Here is a 26,257-nt window from a genome sequence, read left to right as displayed (position 1 = left end):
TATATTAAGTATGTTAAGTTAAATAGGTATATTTAGAAACCGAAGCCTAGAAAGATTAAGTGATTTGCGTAAGAGCTGAGAATAGAGCCTAGTGTTTTCAACATTTGTCTATGTCTTTTTGGAGTTATCTTCTTTAATTACTCCCTTGACTTAGGATTTAGCCATAATTAACCCCTGTGTCAATTTTATCTTCCTTGGAACTGAATTGTCGTTTGTTCTTCAGAAGCATGCCTAACCAGTTTTATCCCCCTTTCACAGTAGAGAGCCTTGCGTTGGAGGCAGTGGTTAAGCCTAGCGCTAATAATAGGTAAACTGGCTTAGAAAAAGTGATCGAGCAGACCTCTGAGAGGAAACCAGACTAGTCTTTTTACATCATCTACATAAGAGAGGCAATAATTAATACAATTTATATGAGCACTTCCCAACCAGTTGTTCTTTAGTACCAATACCATTTTAGTACCAATCTTTAGTACCAATCTTTAGTACCAATCTTTAGTACCAATCTTTAGTACCAATCTTTAGTACCAATACCATTTTGATACTTAAAGATGTCATCCTGATATATAAAAAAATTAATACAAGTGTATGTTTAATAAAGAACACAAAATATCACATAAATGGGCCAAAAATGTTCAAAAGATTTCTTTATGCAAGTGTACTTCATTTTCTAACTAGGTGAACCTCTCTTTTTTAGTATTGGAAATTTTATCAGTCATATTTCTGGTATGATGATGTAACACAGCAACTCCACAATTTAGTGATCTGTGTCAAACAAGTAGTTTTATTTTTAAAATAAACTCCACACCATTCATGGGACTCAAAAGTCATATGCTCTACCATCTAGGCCAACCAGGCACCCCAACAAATATTTTATCTGTGGAACAACTGGGGTGGCTCTGTTTCAGGCTGTAGGTTGTGTTCAGATCTGCTCCACATATGTGTCCCATTCTAGGGCATGCTCTTATCGTGGGAGATGGTAGAAAACACAAGAGATCAAGTCAAACCATACACATTCCCCATGATCAAGACTGAAAGCACTGGGGCAGGGATATACATCAGCTGTTCTACTGGGAGGCATTGCAGAGTCACACAACAGAGAGTATGGATATATAATTCTGTTGCAGGCAGAGAGTAAAGAAATAGGAACAAGGATCTACCACAGAAACATTTCAACCTCATAATGTCAGTTTGTTACTGAACTATCCTCTGATTTCTATGTAGTTGAACAGATAGCTGGGGTCTGGTTTTTTTCCAACTTGCCCTTCCCTTTCACTGTTAATCTTTCTCTCCAATAACAAGTGACTTAACATGTCATTATTACTTAACTGGGTGGGAGGGACCCCAAGAAACATAAGTCATAGTCAAGCCATTGGCTAATAACTAATAAACTAAGAGTCTTGACTTTTTCTGAACATACCTGGGAAACTTGATTTGCTCTTTAACTATATTGTAAGAACTTCATTGACAAAATTACTCTTACTTGGTACAGCTTAGTCTACACTCTGTGACCATTTCTTTTTCATTTTTTTCTAATTTCTTGCCTCCTTTTTTTTTTTTTTTTTTGTAATTGGTTGTTTGAGTACAGGTGACACACAATGTTACATTAGTTTCAGGTGTGCAACATAATGATTCAACATCTCTATATATAATTCTAGACTCACCACAACTGTAGCTACCATCTGTTACAGTGCAATGCTGTTACAGTACTATTGACTATATTCCTTATGCTGTATCTTTTATTCCTTTGACTTATTCATTGCACAACTAGAAGCCTATACCTCCTACTCCCCTTCACCCATTTTACCCACCCCCCCTCCATCTGTGCCCATTTCTGAATGAACCAATTCATCCTGTCTTGTTTTCCACTGTCATTTACCTGAAGAACTTATTGAAAAAAGAAACATGTCTGCCCTTTGATTTATGAGTGAATGATGGCAACATCTTAGATCTCACATAGTTGCTTAAAATGTATCTTTAGAGTACATATATAGAAAACCAAAATATTAAAATTAACAGATTTTCTTCCTTCATCTTCAACCGCTTATTCTGCAAATTTGGCATTTGAATACTAATTCCTAAAAATTAAATGGTTTGGTAAGTGATGATCTGTTCTTTGGACTGTATTTCTTTCCTTCTTAAGAAATAATTACATATCAAAATAGCTATCTGGATGTATTTATCTGTGTAAAGAATGTGTTAGAAGTGTGACCAGATTGCATTTATAAATATTATTGTAACACTACCATAAATTGAGTAAATAGCACACAACATCAGTAGTTCAGCTTAGAGTGACTCATTTATCAGTCCAGTCATATTCATTACTCAGAAATATTCACAACAGACTTTGAGGTCCTGTAGAGATGATAAAAATAGGTGGGATGAAAATACCTATTTAGGGAATTGTCTGGAATGTTGAATGCCATCAGATGACATCATCATCTGGTAGTATTAAATATGACTTCTGGGCATTTTTCTGGGCTATTCAGTTGACATAATTTTTTAAATTACTGCCTAAAAAAGAGTTCTGGACAGTTAATGAAATGTTACTGCATATATTGAAATCAATAAGAGAACCTAGCTGTTGTTCTGAAATGATATTAAGAGTTTATTAAGTTTTAGACAGTATCTCATTTTATGTCTGTAAGCCAGCATTGCCTCATGACATCTTTCTATTCTTGTCTTTAAGGGCTGATTGAACTTTTTTATTATTTAACCTTATTTTCTTATATATATTATGAATTTGCACTACGGACTGAATTTTATTTCCTTGTGGTTTGCCCATCAGCTTTTTATCAGGGCCATTCCCATAGTGGTGCTTAGATTTTTTGTTTGAATTTTTGTTTAATGGAATTTACAATTTATTAACACAGAGCTCACAGTTTCAGATTATTTTTAAGTGTTTTAAAATGTAAATTAGATCAGGTCTCACCTAATGAAAACCATTCATGGTTTCCCAGTATTTTAAACTACAGACTCCCTCCTAAGGTTTCTGGATTCTTGCTGAGTTTGTCTTCACTTCTGTTTCATCACAGGCGCTCCCTTCTTTATTCTTTCTGCTTTAGCTTCACTATTGGCAATAGTGTCCTATTGGCTTCATGGATGTGCTACAGCTATTTCTTAAATGCTTTTCTCCACATTTGAAATAATACCTTCTCATGGAGGCCTCTCCAGATCACCCTGTCTAGAGCAACCTCCCCCAGATACTTTCCAGCTGATCACCCTATTACCATGGCATTTATTATACTCTGAAATTATACTTTTTATTTATCTACTTATTTACTATTGTCTCCTCCATCCAAATAGAAGTTTCATGAGGGCAAATGGTTGAACATAGCTGCTGACACAAAAAAGTCAAGTATTTGTTGAATGAATAAAAGGATGTCTCTTACACTTTAAACTTAAAGCAAATTTTTAATATTCTTAATTTGATTCCATGAGGGAGAAAGCATTGTGCTTTGATATTGACCTGAAGAGAATCAGTACAACTGAGAGTCCAGGTAGCTGTGTGCTACTGTGCTCATTAGTCTTTTCTAATTAATTATATTGTGACTTATAGCTGAGGGGTGTATGTGTGTGTTTAAAGATCTATATACATATATACAGAAAGTGAACCAAAAACTGTGTTCTTTGTACATGTTTATTTTTACAAGGCTTCTTGCTTGATTTGCCTAATAAATATTTCAAAATTGGAAATGCAAGTTTTTTTCTAATGCATATTTTGTGTTATAACTACTAGGCTCTTATTAGACATTGCAGACAGCATATTTTCATGCAACAAGTTAAAGAAATTGCTGTGTGTGGACAGAAGCCAATAGGATAGGTGTGGAAATAAAATGTTTTTAAAAGGTTCTTTGCCATTAAGTTAGAATTCATGGGGCAGGGCAGCCCCGGTGGCTCAGCGGTTTGGTGCTGCCTTCGGCCCAGGGCGTGATCCTGGAGACCCATGATTGGGTCTCGTGTCGGGCTCCCTGCATGGAGGCTGCTTCTCCCTCTGCCTGTGTGTCTGCCTCTCTCTCTCTGTGTCTCTCTCATGAATAAATAAATAAAATCTCAAAAAAAAAAAAAAGTTAGAATTCATGTGTGGAGCAGTTTAGAGTCTTTTCACAAAGAACAAAACTTGGAGTTTATTACTAAGAAATCAAAGTAGCCCAAGGCTTAAATAATTTGTCCAAGGTCATACAGCAATGAGAAGTAAACAACATTCAAAATGAGGCTTCTCTGACTCCAGAACTTATTCCTACTTTATTTTGAAATCCCATAGGTCCAAAGAAATCAGAAATTTATTTTATTTATGTCTTATTAAAGATATCAAAAATTCTTAAATCTTCTGTTTGATAGCCATTTTGTATCACTGGTATTGCAACCTATTGACTTTCATGTGGGAGTTATAAATAATTTTAGAAAAGTGTGACATATTTGCTTTTAATTGTTGCTAAAGGGATCCCTGGGTGGCGCAGCGGTTTGGCGCCTGCCTTTGGCCCAGGGCGCGATCCTGGAGACCCGGGATCGAATCCCACGTCGGGCTCCCGGTGCATGGAGCCTGCTTCTCCCTCTGCCTGTGTCTCTGCCTCTCTCTCTATCTCTCTGTGACTATCATAAATAAATAAAAATTAAAAAAAAAAAAAATTTAATTGTTGCTAAAAAGACTTTAAAATGTCATGTAACTAAAAACTCATCTGGGATGCCTGGGTGGCTCAGTGGTTGAGCGTCTGCCTTCAGCTCAGGGCATGATCCTAGAGTCCCAGGATTGAGTCCCACATCAGGCTCCCTGAGTGGAGCCTGCTTCTCCCACTGCCTATGTCTTTGCCACCCCCCCCCCGCCCCCGAGTCTCTAATGAATAAATAAATAAAATCTTTTAAAAAAAAAAAAAACTAAAAACTCATCTTCTCAGAAGACTGTAGTTTGCTTCAGTAGTTCTACTAGGCTTGAAGAACTGATTCAGTCAGTTCTAACAGATGCAAACAGTCTAATGTAGGGAAATTGCTGAAAGCACAATTAAATTGCCAGAGTACATACCACAAACAACAATTTCCTTTTTGTCAAACACACAATTTGAAATGATTATATATTTACAAAAACAGAAAAAAGCAAAATGTTTAAAAATCTATAGTTTTATGTTCCATTCATAAGTTGTCTCCAGGTTAAAAGTTTAATGTAATTTAATAATATAAGTAATATTGTAATCTAATATTTAAAATTAGGGTAGCCTGTGTCATCCTAATTCAAAACAGATCACATAACTAATCTATTTTCTATTAGTGTTTACAGTATAAGGTGGAACACATAATAATGTGCTAAAAAACTTTTTCAGGTTTTTATTTTATGTGCCTTCCTTTCTTAGTTATATTTTATCTAAGAATTATCAGTTAGAAGCAGCACAGCCCAAGTTGACAAAGATCAGAGTCCTGATCCCCAGTGAGATAATTTTATTTTACAGTGACATTTTGTACTAATTAGAAGAAAGAAACATTAAAGAAAAAGCTGAGTAAAAATTTGAATATGGGGATTGAAAATAATGGGTCTTCAAAATATTTTGAAGAAAACAAATGAACCAATTCCTGTTGCCTTATTGGAGCCTCAAGGTTCATAGTGGTCATATTCCTGAAAACATAATTTCTCTTTAAATCTGCTAATTAGAAATATGAATTCTATACAGATTTATGGATTAGAGACCTATGACCAGGATTTAATTGTCTGAGGTGGATTGTTTCTTTTAAGGCTAGATAAGCAAAAAAAAATATCAAACTGGTGTCAGCTTATAAATTACAAATTAAGTCCTTTTAATATAACAATAAATATTTAATTACATTTATTTTTCATATTTTAGACTATTATTCAACTCTAGTTTGAAGAGATACTAATAATTTCTGACTGAAGAATTTTAAGTTTCAAGGTAGTGATTGAAAGATTCTGATTGAAAGATTCTGACATCCCCGAAACTTAAGGAACCTCTCAACTGGCTGCGTTTCTTCACTTTGATAAGATCCTGGGAAAGCTGCCCCTTAGCCCTGGGGGAAGAGATGGGGTGCCACTCCGGGAGGGGGGTGGGTGGGAGGGTGGTGATAGTTCCAGTGACTTAGAAGGTGGTGATGAAGTTCATAAAAAGAAAGATGAGTCTTGATTAACACTGCAGTAACAGAAAGAAAGTCTGTGTAGGTACACAATTGAGTAATTGTTGAAAGGTCAAATGTGCCTGGCTGATCTGGAGGTTATTTTTATAAAAATTCTAATTGATGAATGAAATCCAAGGCAGAGTTCTTAACCTTGATTAAATCTAAGATTTGTAGGCCTCCCCCTTTAAAATTGCATACAAAATTTTATATGTGTGTTTATATATAAGTATAATTTTCATTAGCTTCTTGATAGAATCTGTGACCAAAAGGTTCCAGGCCAGAGTCTGAAAATATATCTTTGCTGGAGTCACTAAAGAAGCACCCTGACACTGGTTCTAAGTGAGAAGAGTATGAAACAGAATTAACATAATCCAGCTAAGAATAAAGCAGATCAAAGGTTATCCACAAGAAGGTGATGGTTTAGATTAATTATGTGAGGAAAAGTGTATAGAAAAAGAAAGGCAAAGGGCCAGAATTAGACTGTGGTAGTTTTATGTGGTTCAAAGAGAAAGGTCAATTAGTGAAAGAAATGGAGAAAAACTATAAACAGAGAATCAACAGAGAGAGATGTTTATTTTGGAAGCCAGTTAAGTGTAAAATATAATTGAAAGGTCATAAAAGATGAGAACTGAGGAAAGGTAATTGGCTTCAGCCTAGAGAAGTTGCTGGTGACTTTAAAGCAATGTCAGTGGAATGTGAAACATAGAAACCACATCATAAGGGGCAGCTGAGTGGCTCAGTCGGTGGGCTCTGGCTCCCTGCTCAATGGGGAGCCTGCTTCTTCCTCTCCCCTGCTCATGCTCTGTCTCTCTTTCTCTCTCTCTCTCTCTCTCAAATAAATAAAATCTTTAAAAAGTGGTGGGAGGGGGGAGAGAGAGGGCTTTCAGGTAGTCAGTAGTTGGAAAAGGAAAGTAGCTTAAGTCAACCCCTGATAATATAATAACAACAGTAGCAATCATAGTTGAAATAACAGCAGCTAACATTATTGAGCATTTGTATGTGTCAGGTACCACAAAGAGGGTTTTTTCTTTCTTTTTTTTTTCTGTTTTAAATTGTTTTTTCCATTTAACCTTCACATAACCTTGCGAGGTATTCTATTATATTATTATCCTCATTTTTGGATTAGCAAATGGAGGTTGGGATGGGAGGGGGAGTTAAGTAATTTGCTCAGGGTCACATGGACAGCACAGACAAAATTTGTGTGAAGACAAAATTTGAACCCAGGCAGCCCAACTTCTGAGCCTTCATTCTCAACCCTGTGCTATTACATACTAGAAGTATCTGCAATGATGTAAAAGGAATATGGAAGATTTCTGTGTACTGCTATGAAATGAAAAAGAAAAAAGATGAATGTTTTTGTGTAAGAAGTGGGGAGATGGGACGCCTGGATGGCTCAGAGGTTGAGCGTCTGCCTTTGGCTCAGGTCCTGAACCCCGGAATCAGGGATCGAGTCCCACATCAGGCTCCTTGTGGGGAGTCTGCTTCTCCCTCTGCCTGTGTCTCTGACTCTCTCTCTCTCTCTCATGAATAAATAAATAAAATATTTAAAAAGAAAAAAAAAGTGGGCAGAATACAGTTATATATATATATATATATATATATATATATATATATATATATATATATAATTTCACATATCCAATGAAACAAAGGGTAAACAAAAATTAATTAAAAATACCTGTAGGCAGAGGAAGGGCACAAGGATGGAAGCAAGACTTCTTAGACTTTATCTTGTTGCATAGTTTTAATTTGGGCATCATTTTAATTAGGTAAGTGTTTTACATATTCAAAAATAAACTCACACAAAAATATACCACAAAGAGATAACTTTTTCAGATAACTTTAAAACAATAGTATTTGGACTGTGAATTTTTTATTTATTTTTTTTGCACTGTGCATTCTTAGGATGGTATAATCTTAAGATAAAAAGAACTACAAAGAAATTTTCACTTTTAAACTTCATCCAGTAATTTTATCATTAGTAGTAATATTAGTAAAGCTATCTAGACATTATTTCATGTATATTGTAGGATAAAACAAGTAATTTATGTTAATGTTGAGAACCAGGATCTTTTATGTAAGAGAAAAAGAAATACATATGTACAAATCAAAGAAAAGTAATTCCTATAATGGTAAATTTGAAATGGAGTGAAGTCATTTTTTTTTTCTATTTAAAAGGACTTATTTCCTAGTTCTGTCCCTGTAAAGTCTTAAAAGTAATACCAACCTTGCCTATTAAAAGCACCCTGAGCACCCAGATGCAATTCCCCAGTAAAGAGAACCAAGGCTTCTTGGAAAAATGACTGATTCCAGGTTTGGGCCAGGAAATATTCAAGTTATGCATGAAATATCTTTATTATGCCAGAAAGCAACAAAGGAATTGAATATTTCTGTATTTTATAAACAGAAACAAAACTGTAAAGGAATTCTCACAGGTCAAAGATAGAAACATTTGCACATCAAAAAGAATAATGACTAATTAATTGAAATAAATTGAGTATATAAGAATCCATGATCTTAAGAGAATCATAAAATAGGAAGAGAACTAAAAAAATAAACAAACATACAAATCTTAATAGTTATCATTGGAGGTAGCCAGCGTGTCAGCCCCTTACTCTGAAAATTGGTTTAACTTAAGGAAGAATTAAGCCTTCATCTTTCCTGACCTATTTTAGTTATATTTCAGGATAGCTAAATAGCCCTAATTGACAATACAAGAATTTCATCCTATAGATGTGGCAGGAATAAAATAATTAGAAAGTCACAGTTTTGTAACCCCTAATGAAGTACTAGTTCAGGTTCAACCGACCGTGAACACTAAAATTTGTGCTGTGGTTCTCCAAGTGCAGCCCCTGTTCCAGTATCTTAAGCATCACCTGGATACTTGTGAAAACTACATAAATTCTTGGGCCCTTTCCAGCACCTGCTGTGTCAGAGACTCTAGAGATAGACTCCAGCAATCTGTTTGAACAAGACTTCTGAGGGTTCTGATGTACCCTGGAGCTTAAGAACCATATTAGGAAAAAGAGATGAGAATCTTTAATCAAAGGATCAAGCTATCACCCCCCAGAACTCAATGACAATCTTAACACTCCTAGAAGTAAAAAAAAAAGTAAAAAAAAAAAAAAACACTCCTAGAAGTAAGAGAATCAGATGTTGTATTCCTCCAAGCTGATGCACCTATGACCTATTCTTGCCGCTCTCCAAAAAAATTAAACTTGAGTCTATTCTCTTTATAATTGAACTCCAAATTATTGGAAATATAGGAGATAGAATAAGTTAAGCAATATCATGAGGAAGCGAAAGACAAATCAGGAATGTAGGACAACTAACCTAGTTTCTTCAGCAAGTCAGTGGCCTAGGTAAAGGGGAGGGAGGGAGGAGGACTGTGCTAGAGAAAAAAGGATTCCAAAGACAAAATAAGCAAATACAGAATCACATCCTAGGGCACCTGGGTGGCTCAGTCGGTTTAAATGTCCCAACTCTTGGTTTCAGCTCAGGTCCTGATCTCAGGGTTGTAAGATTGAGCCTCAAGTCAGGCTCTGTGCTGGGCATGGAGCCTGCTTAAGATTCTTTCTCCCTCTCCCTCTCTTAAAAAAAAAGAAAAGAAAAGAAAAAAAGAAAAGAAAGAAAAATGTACATCTTGTTTGGATCCTGATTCCAGTAAGCCAACTAAGGAGACTTGAATTCAGGCTGTGAATTAGATATTAAGAAATTGTTAGTTAGGTGTGGTGGTATTATAGTTATGTAAGAAAATGTTTGTTTGGGATCCCTGGGTGGCGCAGCGGTTCGGCGCCTGCCTTTGGCCCAGGGCGCGATCCTGGAGACCCGGGATCGAATCCCACATCGGGCTCCCGGTGCATGGAGTCTGCTTCTCCCTCTGCCTGTGTCTCTGCCTCTCTCTCTCTCTCTGTGACTATCATAAATAAAAAAAAAAAAAATTAAAAAAAAAAAAAGAAAATGTTTGTTTTTTTTTTTTTACATGCAAAAGTATTTAGGGTGAAACAAAATGATGCCAACATTTGCTTTAGGTTACAAAACAAAGATAAAAGAAGCAAGTATGACAAAATGTTGATAACTCCTAAATCTGGAGGCTTCATTATACTGTTTCCTCTACTTTCATGTATGTTTGAAATTTTCATAATAAAAAATAGAAAATTTATTTTATTTTATTTTTTTATTATTTATTTATGATAGTCATACAGAGAGAGAGAGAGGCAGAGACACAGGCAGAGGGAGAAGCAGGCTCCATGCACCGGGAGCCTGATGTGGGATTCGATCCCTGGTCTCCAGGATCGCGCCCCGGGCCAAAGGCAGGCGCCAAACCGCTGCGCCACCCAGGGATCCCAAAAAATAGAAAATTTAAAAAGAACCAACAAAAGTTTTTATTAGGATATATTTATTCCTGTGCTAGCCTTTATCATAGTTGTTGTAATTGCCTATTTACTTGTCTTTACCAGTATTTCTCAAATTATCAGTATCGAAAGACCAATTTTTTTAATCGTCCAATTTGTCACAGACCATGATTTTTGTAAAATACAGTAAAAGTCAATTACCATAAAAGCAAAATGGGAGGAAAAGACATACAAAATACAACCTTAAAAATTTTTGTTATTAAAGTCAACAAGATAACATTTCACTTATTAGAGCAAATGTAAACATAGGAAGAAAGCAATTTTTTAAACCGTATACATCAAAAATACACAGACAGGCAATTAGTATGGAGAATTGCTGTTACACTCGTTTGTTCTGTTACCATAATTATTAAATTTTTCATGTGAAAAATGAGTGTGTTTCCTGCATGCTACCTTGAGGACCTGTGTATTAACTGTAGCATGGATTGAGAACATACCCCTCTCAGCGAATGGTGAAGTATACCTACACAGATGTTATTTCAGCCACATGTTATTACCTCAGTTACTTCTGTTACTGATTTCTTAGCAGATGGTGTAGTTTTCAGGGATGCCCACACTGCAGAAATCATACAAAATGAGGAAGGTTCACTTAAGGAGTGAACATACCAACTTCTTTAAATAGGCAATCTCTTAATCTCTGGAATGTGGATGCTATCATTTTTCTTTTTTTTTCTTTTTTTTTTTTTAAGATTTTATTTATGTATATCAGAGAGAGAAAGAGAGGCAGAGACACAGGCAGAGGGAGAAGCAAGCTCCATGCTGGGAGCCTGATGTGGGACTCGATCCCAAGACTCCAGGATCACACCCTGGGCCAAAGGCAGGTGCCAAACCGCTGAGCCACCCAAGGATCCCCTCATTTTTCTCATAGTGTATTATATATTTATTGTCATGTGATTCTGGCTTTACGTGGTAATTTTAGGTTCAGGCATACCATGCTTTTTTCATCGTCGTCGTTGTCGTCTTCTTCCCAGACAGTACCTTTTCTGCCAGGCTTCAAAGCTTTTTTCCTCCCCCCTTGGCTAGGGTAGTATTAATTTGGACTGATCACTTCCAAAAACAGTCTATACTCCACACATTCTCTTGTGCTTCCCAGGACTCATTTTGTAGGCGACAGTTTGTTGTTGTTTCCCCCCATATACTTATATTTGTTCACATTGGGTTTCTCTGTGTTGCCAAAAATCACAAAAATTTTTCCCATTAACTCACATTGACTCAGCATTTTCAACAGAAAGAAATTTTGTCTCTCTGGAGAAGTCATTTGTCTATGAAAAAGTTGTCTCTTTAGAGATGGAGCTTAAGTAGTACTTGGTGTGGAATTTCAGCAGAGATTACACTAACTAGCCAAGAGATAACCCCATACAGAAAACACATTGCATTTCCCTTGGTAAATTGTAATTGCCCAGGGGGCCAACCCTTTTATTGTGGATTTCCCCATTCACTCAGTATAGAAATGAGACTGGTTTACTCTTATGAACAGAAAGTACATTGTCACTCTGAGTCTGAACATTTTAACTGAAAAGTCTATGTATCTGTTCTTAAGTGAAAACTTTTTTCCCTGTAGAATTTTGAATGGCTGTTATGTGTGCTCTGTAAAGGTGAAAGGAAGATGTGGCCAGCTGATCATCTCAATTTGTGATCATAGCAGATGGAAGAAGCATATACAAAATGTCTGCTCACATTTTTTTTAGAGTACAGTTGACACACATTATTACATTAGTTTCAGGTGTACAACTTAGTGATTTGGCAAGTTTATACATTATGCTGTGTTGTCCAAGAGTGTAGCTACTGTCTCCCATTACATCACTATTATAGTATCATTGACTGAATTGAATTCCTTATCCTCTGCTTATTCCTGTGACTTACTCATTTTAGCCTGTATCTCCCCTTCCCCTTGAACCACCCTGCCCACCCTACACTCCCGTCTCCTGTGGCAACCATCAGTTCTCTGTATTTATGAGAATTCTGGTTTGGGGTTGTTTTGTTTTGGCTATAGCTGATGTCAGAGAAATTACAGACTCACTTATAGGATTTTATGGTCCTAGACACATTTAGGTCCCTCTGCTTACATTTAAAGCCTTTAACATGTAGAGCATAGTACTAACATTCCTTATTATATAATGGTTGATGATACTATGACCAAACCTTAATCAGCTAAATATTTAATAAAAACTGTGCCTCTGAGGGGATCCCTGGGTGGCGCAGTGATTTGGCGCTTGCCTTTGGCCCAGGGCGCGATCCTGGAGACCCGGGATTGAATCCCACATCAGGCTCCCGGTGCATGGAGCCTGCTTCTCCCTCTGCCTGTGTCTCTGCCTCTCTCTCTCTCTCTCTCTCTGTGACTATCATAAATAAATAAAAATTAAAAAAATTTTTTTAAAAAAACTGTGCCTCTGATGTTTTGTGCATGGTACTAAAGCAGTGTGGGGAGCACAGAAGAGAATGATATTGCCCCTGTTGTCAGAAAGCTTAAGTGAAGGTATCTTATTTTCTAACACGCAATGTGTTAGAATTAGGACTGTGTGTGTGTGTGTGTGTGTGTGTGTCCACCCAAACACATGCATACTTTGAGATATTTATAAGATATATTCAGGTAACTGCAGTGTGAACCAATGTGTTGTCAGTGATAAGGAACTCAGAGTAATGATTACTTCTACTTGAAGTGATGAGGAACTGTTTAAGGGCAAGGTGGCATTTGAGCAGGGTTTGAAGGATAGTTTGGATTTCAGCAGGAGTCTAGTAAAGAAGCTTAATACAGTTTTTTAAAACTCAAAGATTCCAGATTAGCCATTCACTTACCAGTTGTATGAATTCAGCCAAGATATGTAATCCCTCTGATCTTCAGTTTCCTCATCTATAAAATGAAAATGAGAATAATAGTTATCATAGAGGGCTTTTAGGAAGATGAAGAGAGATTCAGTGATAAACATGCCTTATAAACTGTAAAGTGCTATACAAATGTTAATCTTATAATAAATATTGAGGATGTCATGAGTCAAAGCCATGGAATCTAAATATCAATAAACTACATAGCCTAGAGCAGAAAACATATGAAAATGACTGAATATTGATTCACCCATATAGTTCTTAAGTTGGGAAAATAATCTTAAATTTTAGAAAAGCCTTTCAAGATTTATGCTGACCCTCTCTCTCCCTCAAAAGATCATTTCAGAGGCCTTTTAGATCTTCAGTGGAAACTTGAATGAGCTATAATGTTTCATTTTATTGAGTTCATGTAAACATATGCAGAATTAACTTTCAGGTAAACTGCTTTAGTAGAGATTATAACATTGTACAAAGATAGCTAATGTATCTGGCAAAGTATATTTGCTTAGAGAACATGGCTATCACGTTTGATTTAGAGAACAAGCCTTAGGTAAATCAGAAGTGCTCCACCAGACAAAACAGGGTGTGAATTATTTAAACTACTTCCAGGGACCACTATATCTTATGTAACAGGAGGCTTCTGTAATAACTCCATGAAATGACTGTTTAAAAGAAAGATATCCAAAAAAATAAAAATAAAAACATAAAAGAAAGGTATCCTTTGATGGGATGTCAGAAAATAGATTCATGGGGTGTTTTTTGTACATTAATTTTATTTTTTAAATATGGTTAGGAAAAATATTTGATAAACTTGTATACAGAAAAATAGAGATAGTGCTTAGGCATTAAAAAAAGCATTGTGAATTTTAAGGTGAATATGCTACTTGCTGTCATCTGGTCTTGGGCTCTCTCCATGTATCTGACTCCAGTAAAATATGATTGGAATTAGTTTTCTCAAAGCAAGGAACTTGGAAAACAGTATGTTACTTGAACATTCACTCTTATTTATTTATAAAAAGCACTTGAATAGATGAAGCAGATTAAGAGTACACTTACCTTGATGAGCACTAAGTAATACATGGAATTGTTGAATTACTGTATTGTACACCTGCAACTAATACAGTAAAATAAATTAAAAGATAGCTTTTGGAGGAGAAAAAATTCTGCCTACTGATAGTGGGGATTTTTTGTTGGTTGGTTGGTTTTGGTGAATAATCCTAAATTCTCTCTTTTTTTTTTTATAGACTACCTTGCTAACCATGGCCGGTTAAATGAGTCTGAGGCCAGGCGCAAATTCTGGCAAATCCTGTCTGCTGTTGATTATTGTCATGGTCGGAAGATTGTGCACCGTGATCTCAAGGCTGAAAATCTCCTGCTGGATAGCAACATGAACATCAAGCTAGCAGGTAGGTGGGACACACTTGGCTCTGATGTTACCAGACGCGAACCAGTATTTTAGATGTGTGTGGGGGCAGAGGTTCAGGAACATATCTACCAGTGACATCAGGCTTTCTCAAAGTGTGTTTTACTAATAGTTCTGTGTGTAATGAAAAGTAAGAGAAATATGTTCATCATTAGTGTACACAGTGGCTGGACTGGGGTCTGGTGGCCAGGTCCCTTGGTGTCCTCTGCTGGAGGAGGTCCATTTATCTGAGTGTGTGCGTGAGCTAGAAGACTGACAGCCTGACCAGAGGAGCAGCCCAGGTTGCTGGTGCCTTGCCCTGCTCTCCTGGTCATGGCTGATTGCTGCAGAGAGGTCACAGCCAGATAAAAGACAGTCATAAAAGTCAAATGCTTTATTTTCATACAATAAGGTTTTGAGCTCTGACATGGAGGTTAAAGGTAGAGATTATTTTACTAGTTTTTCTCCTACAGCTTTCACAATTGTAAAAAGTTTTATAGCTTATAATCCAAGTTTCTTTATCTATATGGTCAAAAATTCAATAAATATTTATGTGTGTATTAATAAATACTGTCCTATGCTAGGTATACTGGGGATACAAATACTCTAATTGTAAAAGTCTAGTGGGGAGATAAAATAATTAAAATACAATATGTTGCCCAAAATGTATGTATAAACTGCTATAGAAATCTAGGCAAAGGAACAACAGTCAGCCTGAGAAGTCAGGGAGGCTTCACAGAGAAGTAATTATTTGAGAGAGGCATTAGAAGCTTGCCAGGAAGATAAACAGAAGTAGGATACTACACATAGGCAAACTGTGTAAATACCACAGGTATAGGGGAAAGAGATTGAGATTGGTGTGGGACTGTAGCTCAATATTGGGGAAATGTAAAATCTGTAGGCACAAGGAATCAACCAGGAGGAACAGGTAGGCGAAGAGCAGAATGTGAAGGATCTTGAACACCATGAAGGAGATTTCAGAGTTGATTCTGTTGGTAACAGGGAACGCAGCCTATTGAAAATTGTAGGGTGGGATGGGAGTGAAGGTGGGACTGGGTCCTGTGATGAGATTTGTATGTAGGATGTGAAGGTCTCTTTCTGGCAGCAGAATGAAGATGGGTAGGAGGTGTGCGTAAGATTGAAGACAGGAGGATTAATAAGGAACCTAAGGCAGTAGTCCAGTTAGGAAAATGTGGCTCTGGGTTAGACAGGCAGCAACAGAGGTTGTAGGTATGGGAGGGAGACTGATTTCAGTTCAGGTATTGAAGAAGATAAGAGACTTGAAGCAAAAGCTTAGCAAGGTCGCCAGTGGTGGTCTTTTATTCTAGGATTGTTAAAGAGGGACAGAGGAATGTCCAGATAAGAGGAGCTGACCAAGAAATTATTTGCTGACTAGCTAGGTTGGATACTCATTGGACTCTTAAGCTTGGAGACAAAACAGTGGCCTTGGTCTGCTGCATGGTGTCATAAAATGGAAGTTAAAAGCCTCTGATTTATGCGTGTAACTGGTTTATTTCCGTGCCATTTCCAATTAGTTTTTGCCCTGGGCATTTGAGGGAAAGCAAATAATTAATTTTTACTTACTTTAACTTTTACTTTAATTTTAATAATTAATTTTAAATGCCAGTGTTACATATGGTTCAGGGAAGTAATGGATTTTCCGTTCTGCAGGCTATGACTTTTTTTTTCTAATGGGATTGCCTGAACAAGACAGTGTTTTTAAGTTAATCTGTTTCATTCTCATTATATATATAAACATTTGTGTTGATTTGTGTTTTTTGTTTTGAAAGTAACAATCCACAGTATTGGTGTTTCCATAGTTTCTTATGTGTGTTCACTTCTCCCCTTTGTGTTTTTTTCCCCTTCTTTTTGATCCTTCTGTTGGTCTCCATCTCACTCCTGTTTGCCATTCTTCAGGAGTGCACTTTACTGGGATTTTTGGTTTACTTCTTAAAAGCATCTGCTGCCCTCAAGTTGTCCTCTTCAGTGAAGGCTCTTGTTTTTTTGAAGTCCTTAACTCTGTAGAAAGAAAGAGGAAACCCTGCTTCACTTTCATATTCTTTTATCACTAGAACAAAAAATTCACAAAAACAATATTTCCAAGGAGTTCTCAGAGTCCTTTAAGGCATAGAAAGGTTAGCAGTGTGAGTCATATGCTATAGAAATTAGAGTGCTCTGTCACTAACATCTCAAAAGAAAATGTCAAAGTAGAACACCAGAGAAACTTGAAAACAAAATATACAGAATACTCCTTTAAGGTTATAACCAAGTTTTGCCTGGCTATAATATATTTCCTATAACTTTGGCATATAATATAGATAGGTATATAACTCAGTATTTCTAATGTCATTATATGGTATTCACAGTTTAGTCTCTTTGACCCCAGGAAGCACAGATTCTGAGTTTCCAAGCATTATTGGTCACTTTTTCCTCAAGGGTTATTCACTTCAGTAACTGAATTTGGGGTTTTATCATTTAGTATTTATGCATTTAGTGTCATTCATTCCATACCTCACAAATGAATACACACATGGGTGTGCGTTTGCACACATGCATGTGCACGCACGCACACACAGTATACCTAGCACTCAAATATCCCCTTTCTACATTTTTTTTCTGTCATTCTCACCACCATTGATCCCAAATTTTAGTGAATGTTTATTGCTTAATCCCCTAGGCCCCTAGGGTAAGTCCTGGAGATTGAAATATTTCAAGACAAAAATCACAACAGTACAAAAAAGTTCAACTTTGCTCTCACCTCAAGGAGTTAATCCAGAACCAGAGCTTTAACTAAATATAACACAAGAAGATAATTGTTATAAAGGCCATGAGGCTGGGAGAAAAACCAACTCTTCCTGGAAGAAGCAGGGAAATGATAGAGACTTGGTTAAGAAGACATTTGTTGTGGGATGGGGCAGGGGAAGCAAAGGGGATGTAAGGTAGGTATGGCAGCTCCAAGCAGGTAGATCAGCATGGGCAAAGGTGAGCAGGCCAGAGAACTCATTTAAAAAAAAAAAAAATTTTTTTTTATTTAATTTCATTTTTCCAACACATAGTATAACACCCAGTGCTCATCCCAATAAACTCATATTGTATAGGGAAGCTGTGGGCCAGAGCTAGTGAGACATAAGGGCCAGTGACAAATGATAGGGAAAGAGCCTGGACAGGTAGGCAGAGCCACAGCATGAAGAATTTCACATGCCATCAGAAGTTCATTATATATGTTTCTGTGCACTTGAAGAATCTCTCCAGGCTGTTTATTTTTATCCATAGATTTTATAACTTTTTTATAGTCCTGCTTTCCTTTAAAAACATCATCTTGTGATTTCTGAGGATTCTTCTTGAATTTTAAAGAATTCCAACACATGTAGGAAAGATGGAACTCCATGAAAAAATTGCAAGAACTCAGAATAAAATGCAAAATTATTCTCTCAAATTATACTTTGCTTATTCTTCTTATGAAGATCTCTTTAATTGCTAAATGGGTTGAATAAATGAACTGTTTTAGCCATCTTGTATGTTGAAATTGAAGAGAAAGTGCAAACCAAAACTAGGTGTAAATTACAATATTTGTCTTGGTTCTTAAGACAGAAAATTGAGGGGATCCCTGGGTGGCTCAGCAGTTTGGCACCTGCCTTTGGCCCGGGGCACGACCCTGGAGTCCCGGGAGCAAGTCCTGCGTCGGGCTCCCAGGATGAACCTGCTTCTCCCTTCTGCCTGTGTCTCTGCCTCTCTCTCTCTATCATGAATAAATAAATAAAATCTTAAAAAAAAAAAAAGACATAAAATTGGGTAGAAGTATCAAATGTGGTTTATTTTAATAAATACAGAAACATAGCTTTGAACTCAGTTTCTATTTTATGCTTCTCCAGTGGGTAGAGACTTCAGACACGATGAGCCATAGATCCATACCCATGTGTGTCCATTGCCTCAATGATGAGACCTCCGGCCTTTGCAAAATATGAGGCAGAATGCAAAGAAATATTGGCGCGCTTGGTAGTTGTAGTAGTTGTGGTACTGTTTCGTCCTAGCTGTTGTGGCTATGACTATTCAGACATCAAGTTGAGAATAAAGAAATGAAGGACATTTAATTTTATTCTTCACCTTTCCTAATCTGAAATGTTTATAATAAATATTTAAAGATAAAAATGTATGAGCTACTTGGAGGAAGTTTTCAAAAAATATCACAATTCAAACAAGGCTTCTACATAAAGAATGTGGAGTATGATATGAGACAGTGTTGGTGGAAGCTCTGGCTGTGCCACTTAATGGTTGTATTACCTTGGGCTGATTATTTAAGCTCACTGAGCCTATGTTTCCATATATACATTAAGCTGAGATTAATCTGTTTCTCCAGAATACTGCAGGGATTAATGATGATGATAGAGATGGGGCTAGTAGGTAAGAGTATGATCTCTAGAACCAGACTACCTGGCTCTGAATTATGATTCTGCCACTTACTAGATGGGTGACCTTGGACACATTACCTAGTGTCTCCGTCCTCAGTTTCCTTATCTGTGAAGAGGGAATGATAGAAGTTCGTATCTCACAGTGGTTGCTAGTTAATATTTGCAAATACTTAGAACAGTGCCCAGTACACAGTTAATGCTATTTAAGTGTCTGTTAAATAAATTGTTAATTAAAGTTCCTGGCACCATGTAAACAGTCAGTAAAAGGTAGCTATTATTTGTATTCAATGTATAACTGATTCCATGTAAAAACAAGTCCTGAAAATTTTGATAGGTATCTAACCCCTACTACCATGTTTTTTTAATTACCAAGGCCTTAAAGCCTTATTAATAAAAATCTCAGAGGAACCAGACAAGTTTATCATTTGTATTCTAAATTGTCTCTACTTGATATGAATTAATTCTTTTTTTTTTTCTGAGAGGGACCTTAAATGTAATTAGTGCTGTATAATAGCCTCATGGATCTGATCTGTACATCATGAGCTACTTGTCTCTAGCCCCAGAGGGATACTTCCTTTCTGAATTGACCCATGACCTTGGAGTAACCCATCATCTCTCATTATTGCTTCTAACGACCTTCCTGTTCCCCAAGAAGACCTTGAGGCAGGGTTTCTGTATATAAAATTATATAATTACAGTTTTGGGCCCTGGGATCAAAAAAGACTGGGGAGGCTGAGGTAGGTTTATTAGTAAAATATTGAATAAAAGTCTTCTATTTGCTATCCTCTTGCCACTGGTATTATGCAGAAAGAGCTCTGCATCATCAAGCACAGTGGGACCTCCTCTTTATCCTCCAAGCCCACCCAGCATGAGCAGCACAGTAAGCCTGGACTGTGGAAAATGGCTTCAGAGGGTTTTGTTGAGTTTTGTTTTGTTTTGTTTTGTTTTTCCTCTCTTCTTCTCCCTCTCTGCTCTCCACTCCATTTGGGGCTAAGGAAGACCATTTATTTGCTTCTTAGCTCATTGAACTCCCTCATTGAACAAATTGATGTCTCACACTGGTCAGTGGGTTCACATTTCATCTCAACTGTGGTGACCATTCTTGTTGCCCTCCTGTCAGGTGCAGAGGGAGTAACTGACATTTGGAAAGAAGCTGTGCAGCTGGCCTTTTCTTGCTGGTGGGCAGCAAAGCATGCGGTGACGTCGGTGCTGGCCGACCTGTGTGCTATTCACCTCATGTGTCAACTTCGTCTCTACTGCTGTCCTGCCTTTCATTTGTCAGCTTTCATTTCCTCATAATTGTCTTCTCTGCTCCTATTATAATAATTACAGAAGAGGTGTATCTCTCCAGCGAGACTGGATATCTGAATTCTACTGGTAATTTTAGAAACAAGGATAAAATTAACCCTAAAGCCATCTGCTGCTCTGTAGGAGAATTTTTTTAATTATAAATTAGACATTATAACACACTGCTGGAGATTTAAAATTGGCTTGGTGGTGTTGATTCCTAGAAGTCATTTACTTTTTCTTAGCTCAAAGACTGGTTTTCAGTGTTTGTTTGTTTTTTTTTTTTTTACTTTTCGGAAAAAGTTAGTTTACCTAATGATTTCTTCTGTTTAGTCTTTATGTCATTTAAATGAAAATCCTAAAAGCATTTAGTAATTAGTAAACATTTTATAACAGTAGACAGTGACAGACTGTTTAACATCTTCTATATACATTTCACAACCTTTGTTTTGTTCTGTTTCCTGGCTACTTGAAGAGTGATCTGGGAACCAACAGCATGAGCATCACTTTGCCACTTGTTAGAAGTGCAAAATATCAAGCCTAACCTTAGACCTGCTGAATCAGAATCTGCATTTTAGCAGGTTGTCCAGGTGGTCTGTATGACTGCTAATGTTTGATCTATTTCATTCCAGCAGGCACAACAGAATTCTTTTGTGCTTGGTTCCCATCAGACAATAATCATCAGGATCAGCTTTTTTATTCTGTGCAAGGTCCTGCTATTCCGAAAACATTGGCCCTTCACTAATGATATTTGGGCACAGGTAACTTATGTAAGTTAGTGATGACAGTAATAATAATTGGCATTTGTTGTCAGTAAGATACAGGTCAATCAGTTGCTCTCAAAATACAAAACACATAACAATAGCAGTTCTAGTACTGTTTTCAAATATATCCATAGTCTGTTACCAGTTAGTTAGGTAAGAGATAGAGGACTCAGCTTTCGAAGGCCAAGTTCGTTTCCATGAGAGTTGGTTAGCAGTAATTGAATCCATTCTGTGGTTAAACAATCTACTCCAAATCCTCTCTTCTGTAGACATTTTAAACCACACAGAAACCAGGTGAGAAAATATGGATATATTAGGAAATCTCAAAACCATAGTTAAGAGTAAAACTCTTGGAGAACGTGCCTTAGTGTTGTAGGGCTGTGGGCATGTATCATCTCACATGAAAGTACAAGATTTTTTGCCCTATTCAACACATTGTGCATTCTTAAAAAGAATATGGATTCTTAATGTGAATGTAGGCATATCTTTCTGACATTTACTTTGTAAACAGTTATTTCCATTCATTTATGAAGGAGGCTGTTGACATAGCATCTGATAGTGCAGAGAAGAGAAAGTCTTCATTTGTCAAGTTCTGCTGGCAGAGGGATAAATTAGAAAATCTCTCTACTAATGCAAAAGATTTTTCCTAGGTTTATGGCAGCCTTACCTCCAACTTGGAGTTGAATTAAACTTCTCTGGCTAGTGACATTCTTGGAACATCTGTGATACAGTAGAAAACGAAACAGAACAAACACCTAGCTTGTAGTTTTAAAAATCTGTATTTGAATATTGGCTAAGCCACTCATAGCTATTGATATTTGGGCGAGTCATTTAACCATTTTGAGCTTCAGTTACCTTGTTTGAAGACAAGGACAGTCACATCTCATGGAGCTGTCATTACAATTAAATGAAATAATATATTTTAAAAATACCAACTAGTTAACACCTGACCCTGTGTAGGCATGACAAATGTTTTTGGATTTGGTTTTAACTCTTAGACCATGGTGAAGGACTGACTACTTGTCATTTATTTCTAAAACTTCTTAGGATTTCACACTGAACTTTCTTAAAATTAAGAGATTCTTTGAGAAAGATGTGCTTTTTTCCTACTATGTTTAAGGATGTTGAAAATCATGATTGATCTGACAAACTCAAGGTGTGTTATGAGGGCGAATTCAGTTACTCCCCACACAAATGACAAATTACTGTAGAGGTAAGAAGCTTTTTATATCTTCAAAATTTTGTCAGAGTTGCTCAATCATGTATGAATAAAAATAGTATCAAAATAACTCTAAACTGAACCCTGGATTGGAGTGAAAAGTATCAGTATAAATTCATGGGGTTTTTAAAATACATATACATATAGAAAGGTCCAAGAATAAATATGGGAAGGGGTATATACATATATTTTAGTGTTCATACATGTATTTCCTAACTCTCCATGCTGACAGGGCCGAGAAGCAGTGACATCCCAGCTGCAATGAGTACATCTAGGTCCTAGTTTTGGTTTCTAAATACCATTCCTATGAAAAGGAACCAGGAATCCTTGGAAAAGTGGTTGATTCCAGAGCTGGGAAAGAGAAAATAGAAAATGAGCCTGGAACTTCTTCTGGGGCCAGAGATAAGGAAATACTTAAAATGAAATTTTAGAAAGAGGAGAGGGCATGTTGAAAGGATACAGAAGCCAGCCTGAATTAGCTTCTTAATAAGTGTAGACAAATGGGGAGAATGAAAACTCACTTAGAACATTACAATAATCGTTGCTGTAATCAAGATCTACCAATGAATGCTAAATTGATGGGTGGAAAGTTTGATAAACAGGATCTGTAGAGTCCCGCTGTATCTTCTCTAATATATTTTTAATTATAAAGGGGAAAATCATAACTTTATAATGGGGAAACCCAGCAGAAAGCACCTTAATCAAGAGATCAGGGTTAACCCCCCACTCCATAATTAGACAAACTACCATGCATCTCCTGATAACACTGCAGTGAAAAGAGCACCTCACCTCTTGATGTTCTCCCCAAAATCCATCATCTTAATCCAGTCATGAGAAAACACCAGGCAAAACCAGACTGAGGGACAAAGTATGTGACCTCTGCAGTTCGTGGTAAGGGAAGACCCAAAGGACAGTTATAAATTGGAGAAGCCTAAGGAGGCCCAACCACTAAATGCATTGTGGAATCCAGAACTGAGAGGGCACACTTGTGCAAAATTGGTGCTGTCTGAATAAGGTACACGGTTTAGTTAATAGTACTGAGTCAGTGTTACTTTCTTAGGTTTGATAATTTTACTAATATAGTTATAAGAAATATTAGCATTAGGGGAAATTGGGTGAAGGGCAAAGGGAATTGTCCTTCCTGTATTGTTGCAGCTCTTCTGGAAATCTAAAATTATTCCATAATTGAAAGTTAAGTAATACTGAAGTGAATCCAACATTATATGGTGTAAGTTTTATGGCGGAAAACAGGACACAAAATGTCTGAGGGATATAGCAGCCGTCATTTTATGTATTAACTTGCACGTCAGAGGTAGAGAATGCATGAAGCTGAATGGTATTTCCTTCTCAGCAAGGCCAGGCCAGATCTAAGAGGACTGCCCAAGTTACTATTTCTCCAAAAGTCAGATGATGACATGGGGTCTTACCCTCTGTTGTTAGGAGGTTCTCTTGTGTGTTTGCACAGTGGTTGACACATGTACACACTCCAGTGTTGAATGAAGGAATGAATGAATTTGGTTGGTGTGATGAAACACCCATTACATTTGAATAAAAAGCGCTAAGTCCTGCCCAGCTATGACATTTCCGAATTGCATCCCTCTTGCTCACCCCTCACCGCACTCTTAAATGCGTTAAGCAGAAAGCTGCAGACTGTGAATGAAGCAAATTAGCTAGGTTCCTGTGAAGAAATAAAAGAGCTTTTATTTTTAAGTGCCTTTCCATTGCCACTTCTTAAACCTGGCAATTATTAACTTGCTCAAAAATAGCTGCATATCACAGTGCTGGGGAAGGACATAAAGCTGGTGGCTAACAGGGAGGGCTCAGTAGTTACACTTGGTTTCTATTCCAGTTCTTTAGTCTTTACCAAGATACTTAACTTTCTACTCTCATTTTCTCCTAAAGTAAGGATACCTCATAGGGTTATTAAGGAGAAATCCTCTTTGTAGAACTTAGTTCAGGTTTTGGCACAAAGTAAGCACTTATGAAAGAGAAGATGACCACATAGTCATTGAGCAAGCCTTTATTGAATAGCTGCTGTCTACAACTGCATGCTAAGTGCTGGGAGTACAGATATGTATTATTTCTCCCTTCCCTGCTCTACTCAGAAGAAATTTAATCTGATGGGGAAAATAGATAAGTAAAACAATAAGAATTACTCTTCTCCTATTGAGTAGCTTACTCAATACATTTCAGTAGCATGCCTAAAGCATTATATAGTATATACTTACAAGTGTATTGTCTACATGTATCCATTCATTGCAACTTACACACACTCAAAATAACTTGATAAAGTTTAGATATTATCTCCACTTTGCAAATGAAGAAACCAAAACTTTAAGAAGTAATTTGCCCAAGATCACACAGCTAAATGGACAACACAGGATCTGATCCTAATCTACCTGACTCCAAAGTCTCCTTAGTCCATACCTCATATGATTACAAGTGCAATGTTTAAATGCTTTAACAAGATTATAGAAGATATCTGGGGTGCCTGGGTGGCTCAGTCAGTAACCATCTGACTCTTGATCTCCACTCAGGTCTTGATCTCATGGTCGTGAGTTCAAGCCCCATGTCAGACTCCACACTAGGTATAGAACCTACTTTAAAATAATAATAATAATAATAATAATACATCTGCATATATGCTACTATAATAGCTTGAGTGAACCTAATTGTCTTTTGGTATTTCTTTTAATGTTGCTACTAGCTCAAGTTTTATTTTCTTCAGTTCCCTACAGGAAACAGAAATAAACATCTGCTTAGTACCACTCTCCTTATAAGTTAACAGATACTTTCTTTGTCCTAGATATATAAGGCCACAGTTGAGACTGGGCTACCATAGGCACAGCTGTGCTTTCCTAGCTCTTGCTCTCTTCTTGCCTACGAGATGTACCAGTAAGAGAGCCTCAGTAGTAAGGAGGCCAGGCCACCAGGCCCCATCACTCCTCTGAGATGACACTTTCCACCAGAGTCCAGGGAAGGCCAAATTGAAGTAGTTCTATAATGGCTCTTGAGATAGTAAAACTTTACAATGCTATTTGAAGGTATCCTCAACTTACATGAGCTAAAACTCATCCTGTGATTATGGTTAAAGTACAGCAATTATTGGACCTATTTCAGGATCTCCAAATACACATCCTAGAGCTTCTGGTGTTTCTTTATGTGAGTGAAATTAACATTTTCCTCTTCAACTGTTATTTGAACATGTAGTTCTTGACTCATTTGAGGGTATAGTTTTTCCAGAAAATTAGAAACGTGCATCAATAAGGACATATGGGCTATGATGTCATATGAGTGGTTAGTCATAGAGGTGTACTTGAAAAGACAAGACCTCTCTGACGGTCCTTTTGGAAAGCAGAGTGTAGGACTGAACTGTGGTCCCATTATGGAGGGAGAGGTCCCCATTATCTCCTATTCCTGAGTGCCAGGGTCAGAGCACAGTGTTGTTCCCCAGGTCTAGATGGTACCAAGGCTCTTCCCCACATACACCTTCATTTGTCTTCTGAGGCCTCAGGGTTCTCTGCACTTTTCTGCCCTTCTTGTATACTTTCTCAGAACCTTTCTCTCTGAAAGGTGGTAGTGGATAGTGACAGCTTCACAGAGGGAGAAGGGAGCTGACACTTGACATCTGCTCCAGGCACTTTACATGTTTTAATCTCATTTAATCCTCATAGTAGCCTGTTTGGGTAGGTGGACTATCACTACATTTATGATATAGAAATTTAGGTTTGGGGAGTTAAATAATCTACTTGAAGCTAGAAAAGTGGGAAAACTGGAAATCTGCTCTAATTCACCCAACCTTAAGGGATTTTACTCTCCCATGA

General features: G+C 37.1%; 2 protein-coding genes across 2 annotated transcripts in view; one reads left to right on the top strand and one right to left on the bottom strand.

The window, feature by feature from the left end:
- SIK2 (salt inducible kinase 2) overlaps positions 1-26,257 on the top strand; it is a 128,048-nt gene that overhangs the window by 71,499 nt on the left and 30,292 nt on the right. The window contains exon 4 of the mRNA XM_026006811.2: positions 14,597-14,758. Coding sequence (XP_025862596.2) covers positions 14,597-14,758 — 162 coding nt within the window. The remainder of the gene's footprint in view (positions 1-14,596; positions 14,759-26,257) is intronic.
- PPP2R1B (protein phosphatase 2 scaffold subunit Abeta) overlaps positions 15,134-26,257 on the bottom strand; it is a 71,702-nt gene continuing 60,578 nt past the window's right edge. Inside the window, exon 16 of the mRNA XM_072729835.1 lies at positions 15,134-16,773. Coding sequence (XP_072585936.1) covers positions 16,768-16,773 — 6 coding nt within the window. The 3' untranslated portion in view covers positions 15,134-16,767. The remainder of the gene's footprint in view (positions 16,774-26,257) is intronic.

The sequence above is a fragment of the Vulpes vulpes genome, chromosome 12, assembly GCF_048418805.1.
Source record: "Vulpes vulpes isolate BD-2025 chromosome 12, VulVul3, whole genome shotgun sequence".
In the NCBI taxonomy this organism is placed as follows: Eukaryota; Metazoa; Chordata; class Mammalia; order Carnivora; family Canidae; genus Vulpes; species Vulpes vulpes.
This window is presented reverse-complemented; position numbering and strand designations above follow the sequence as displayed.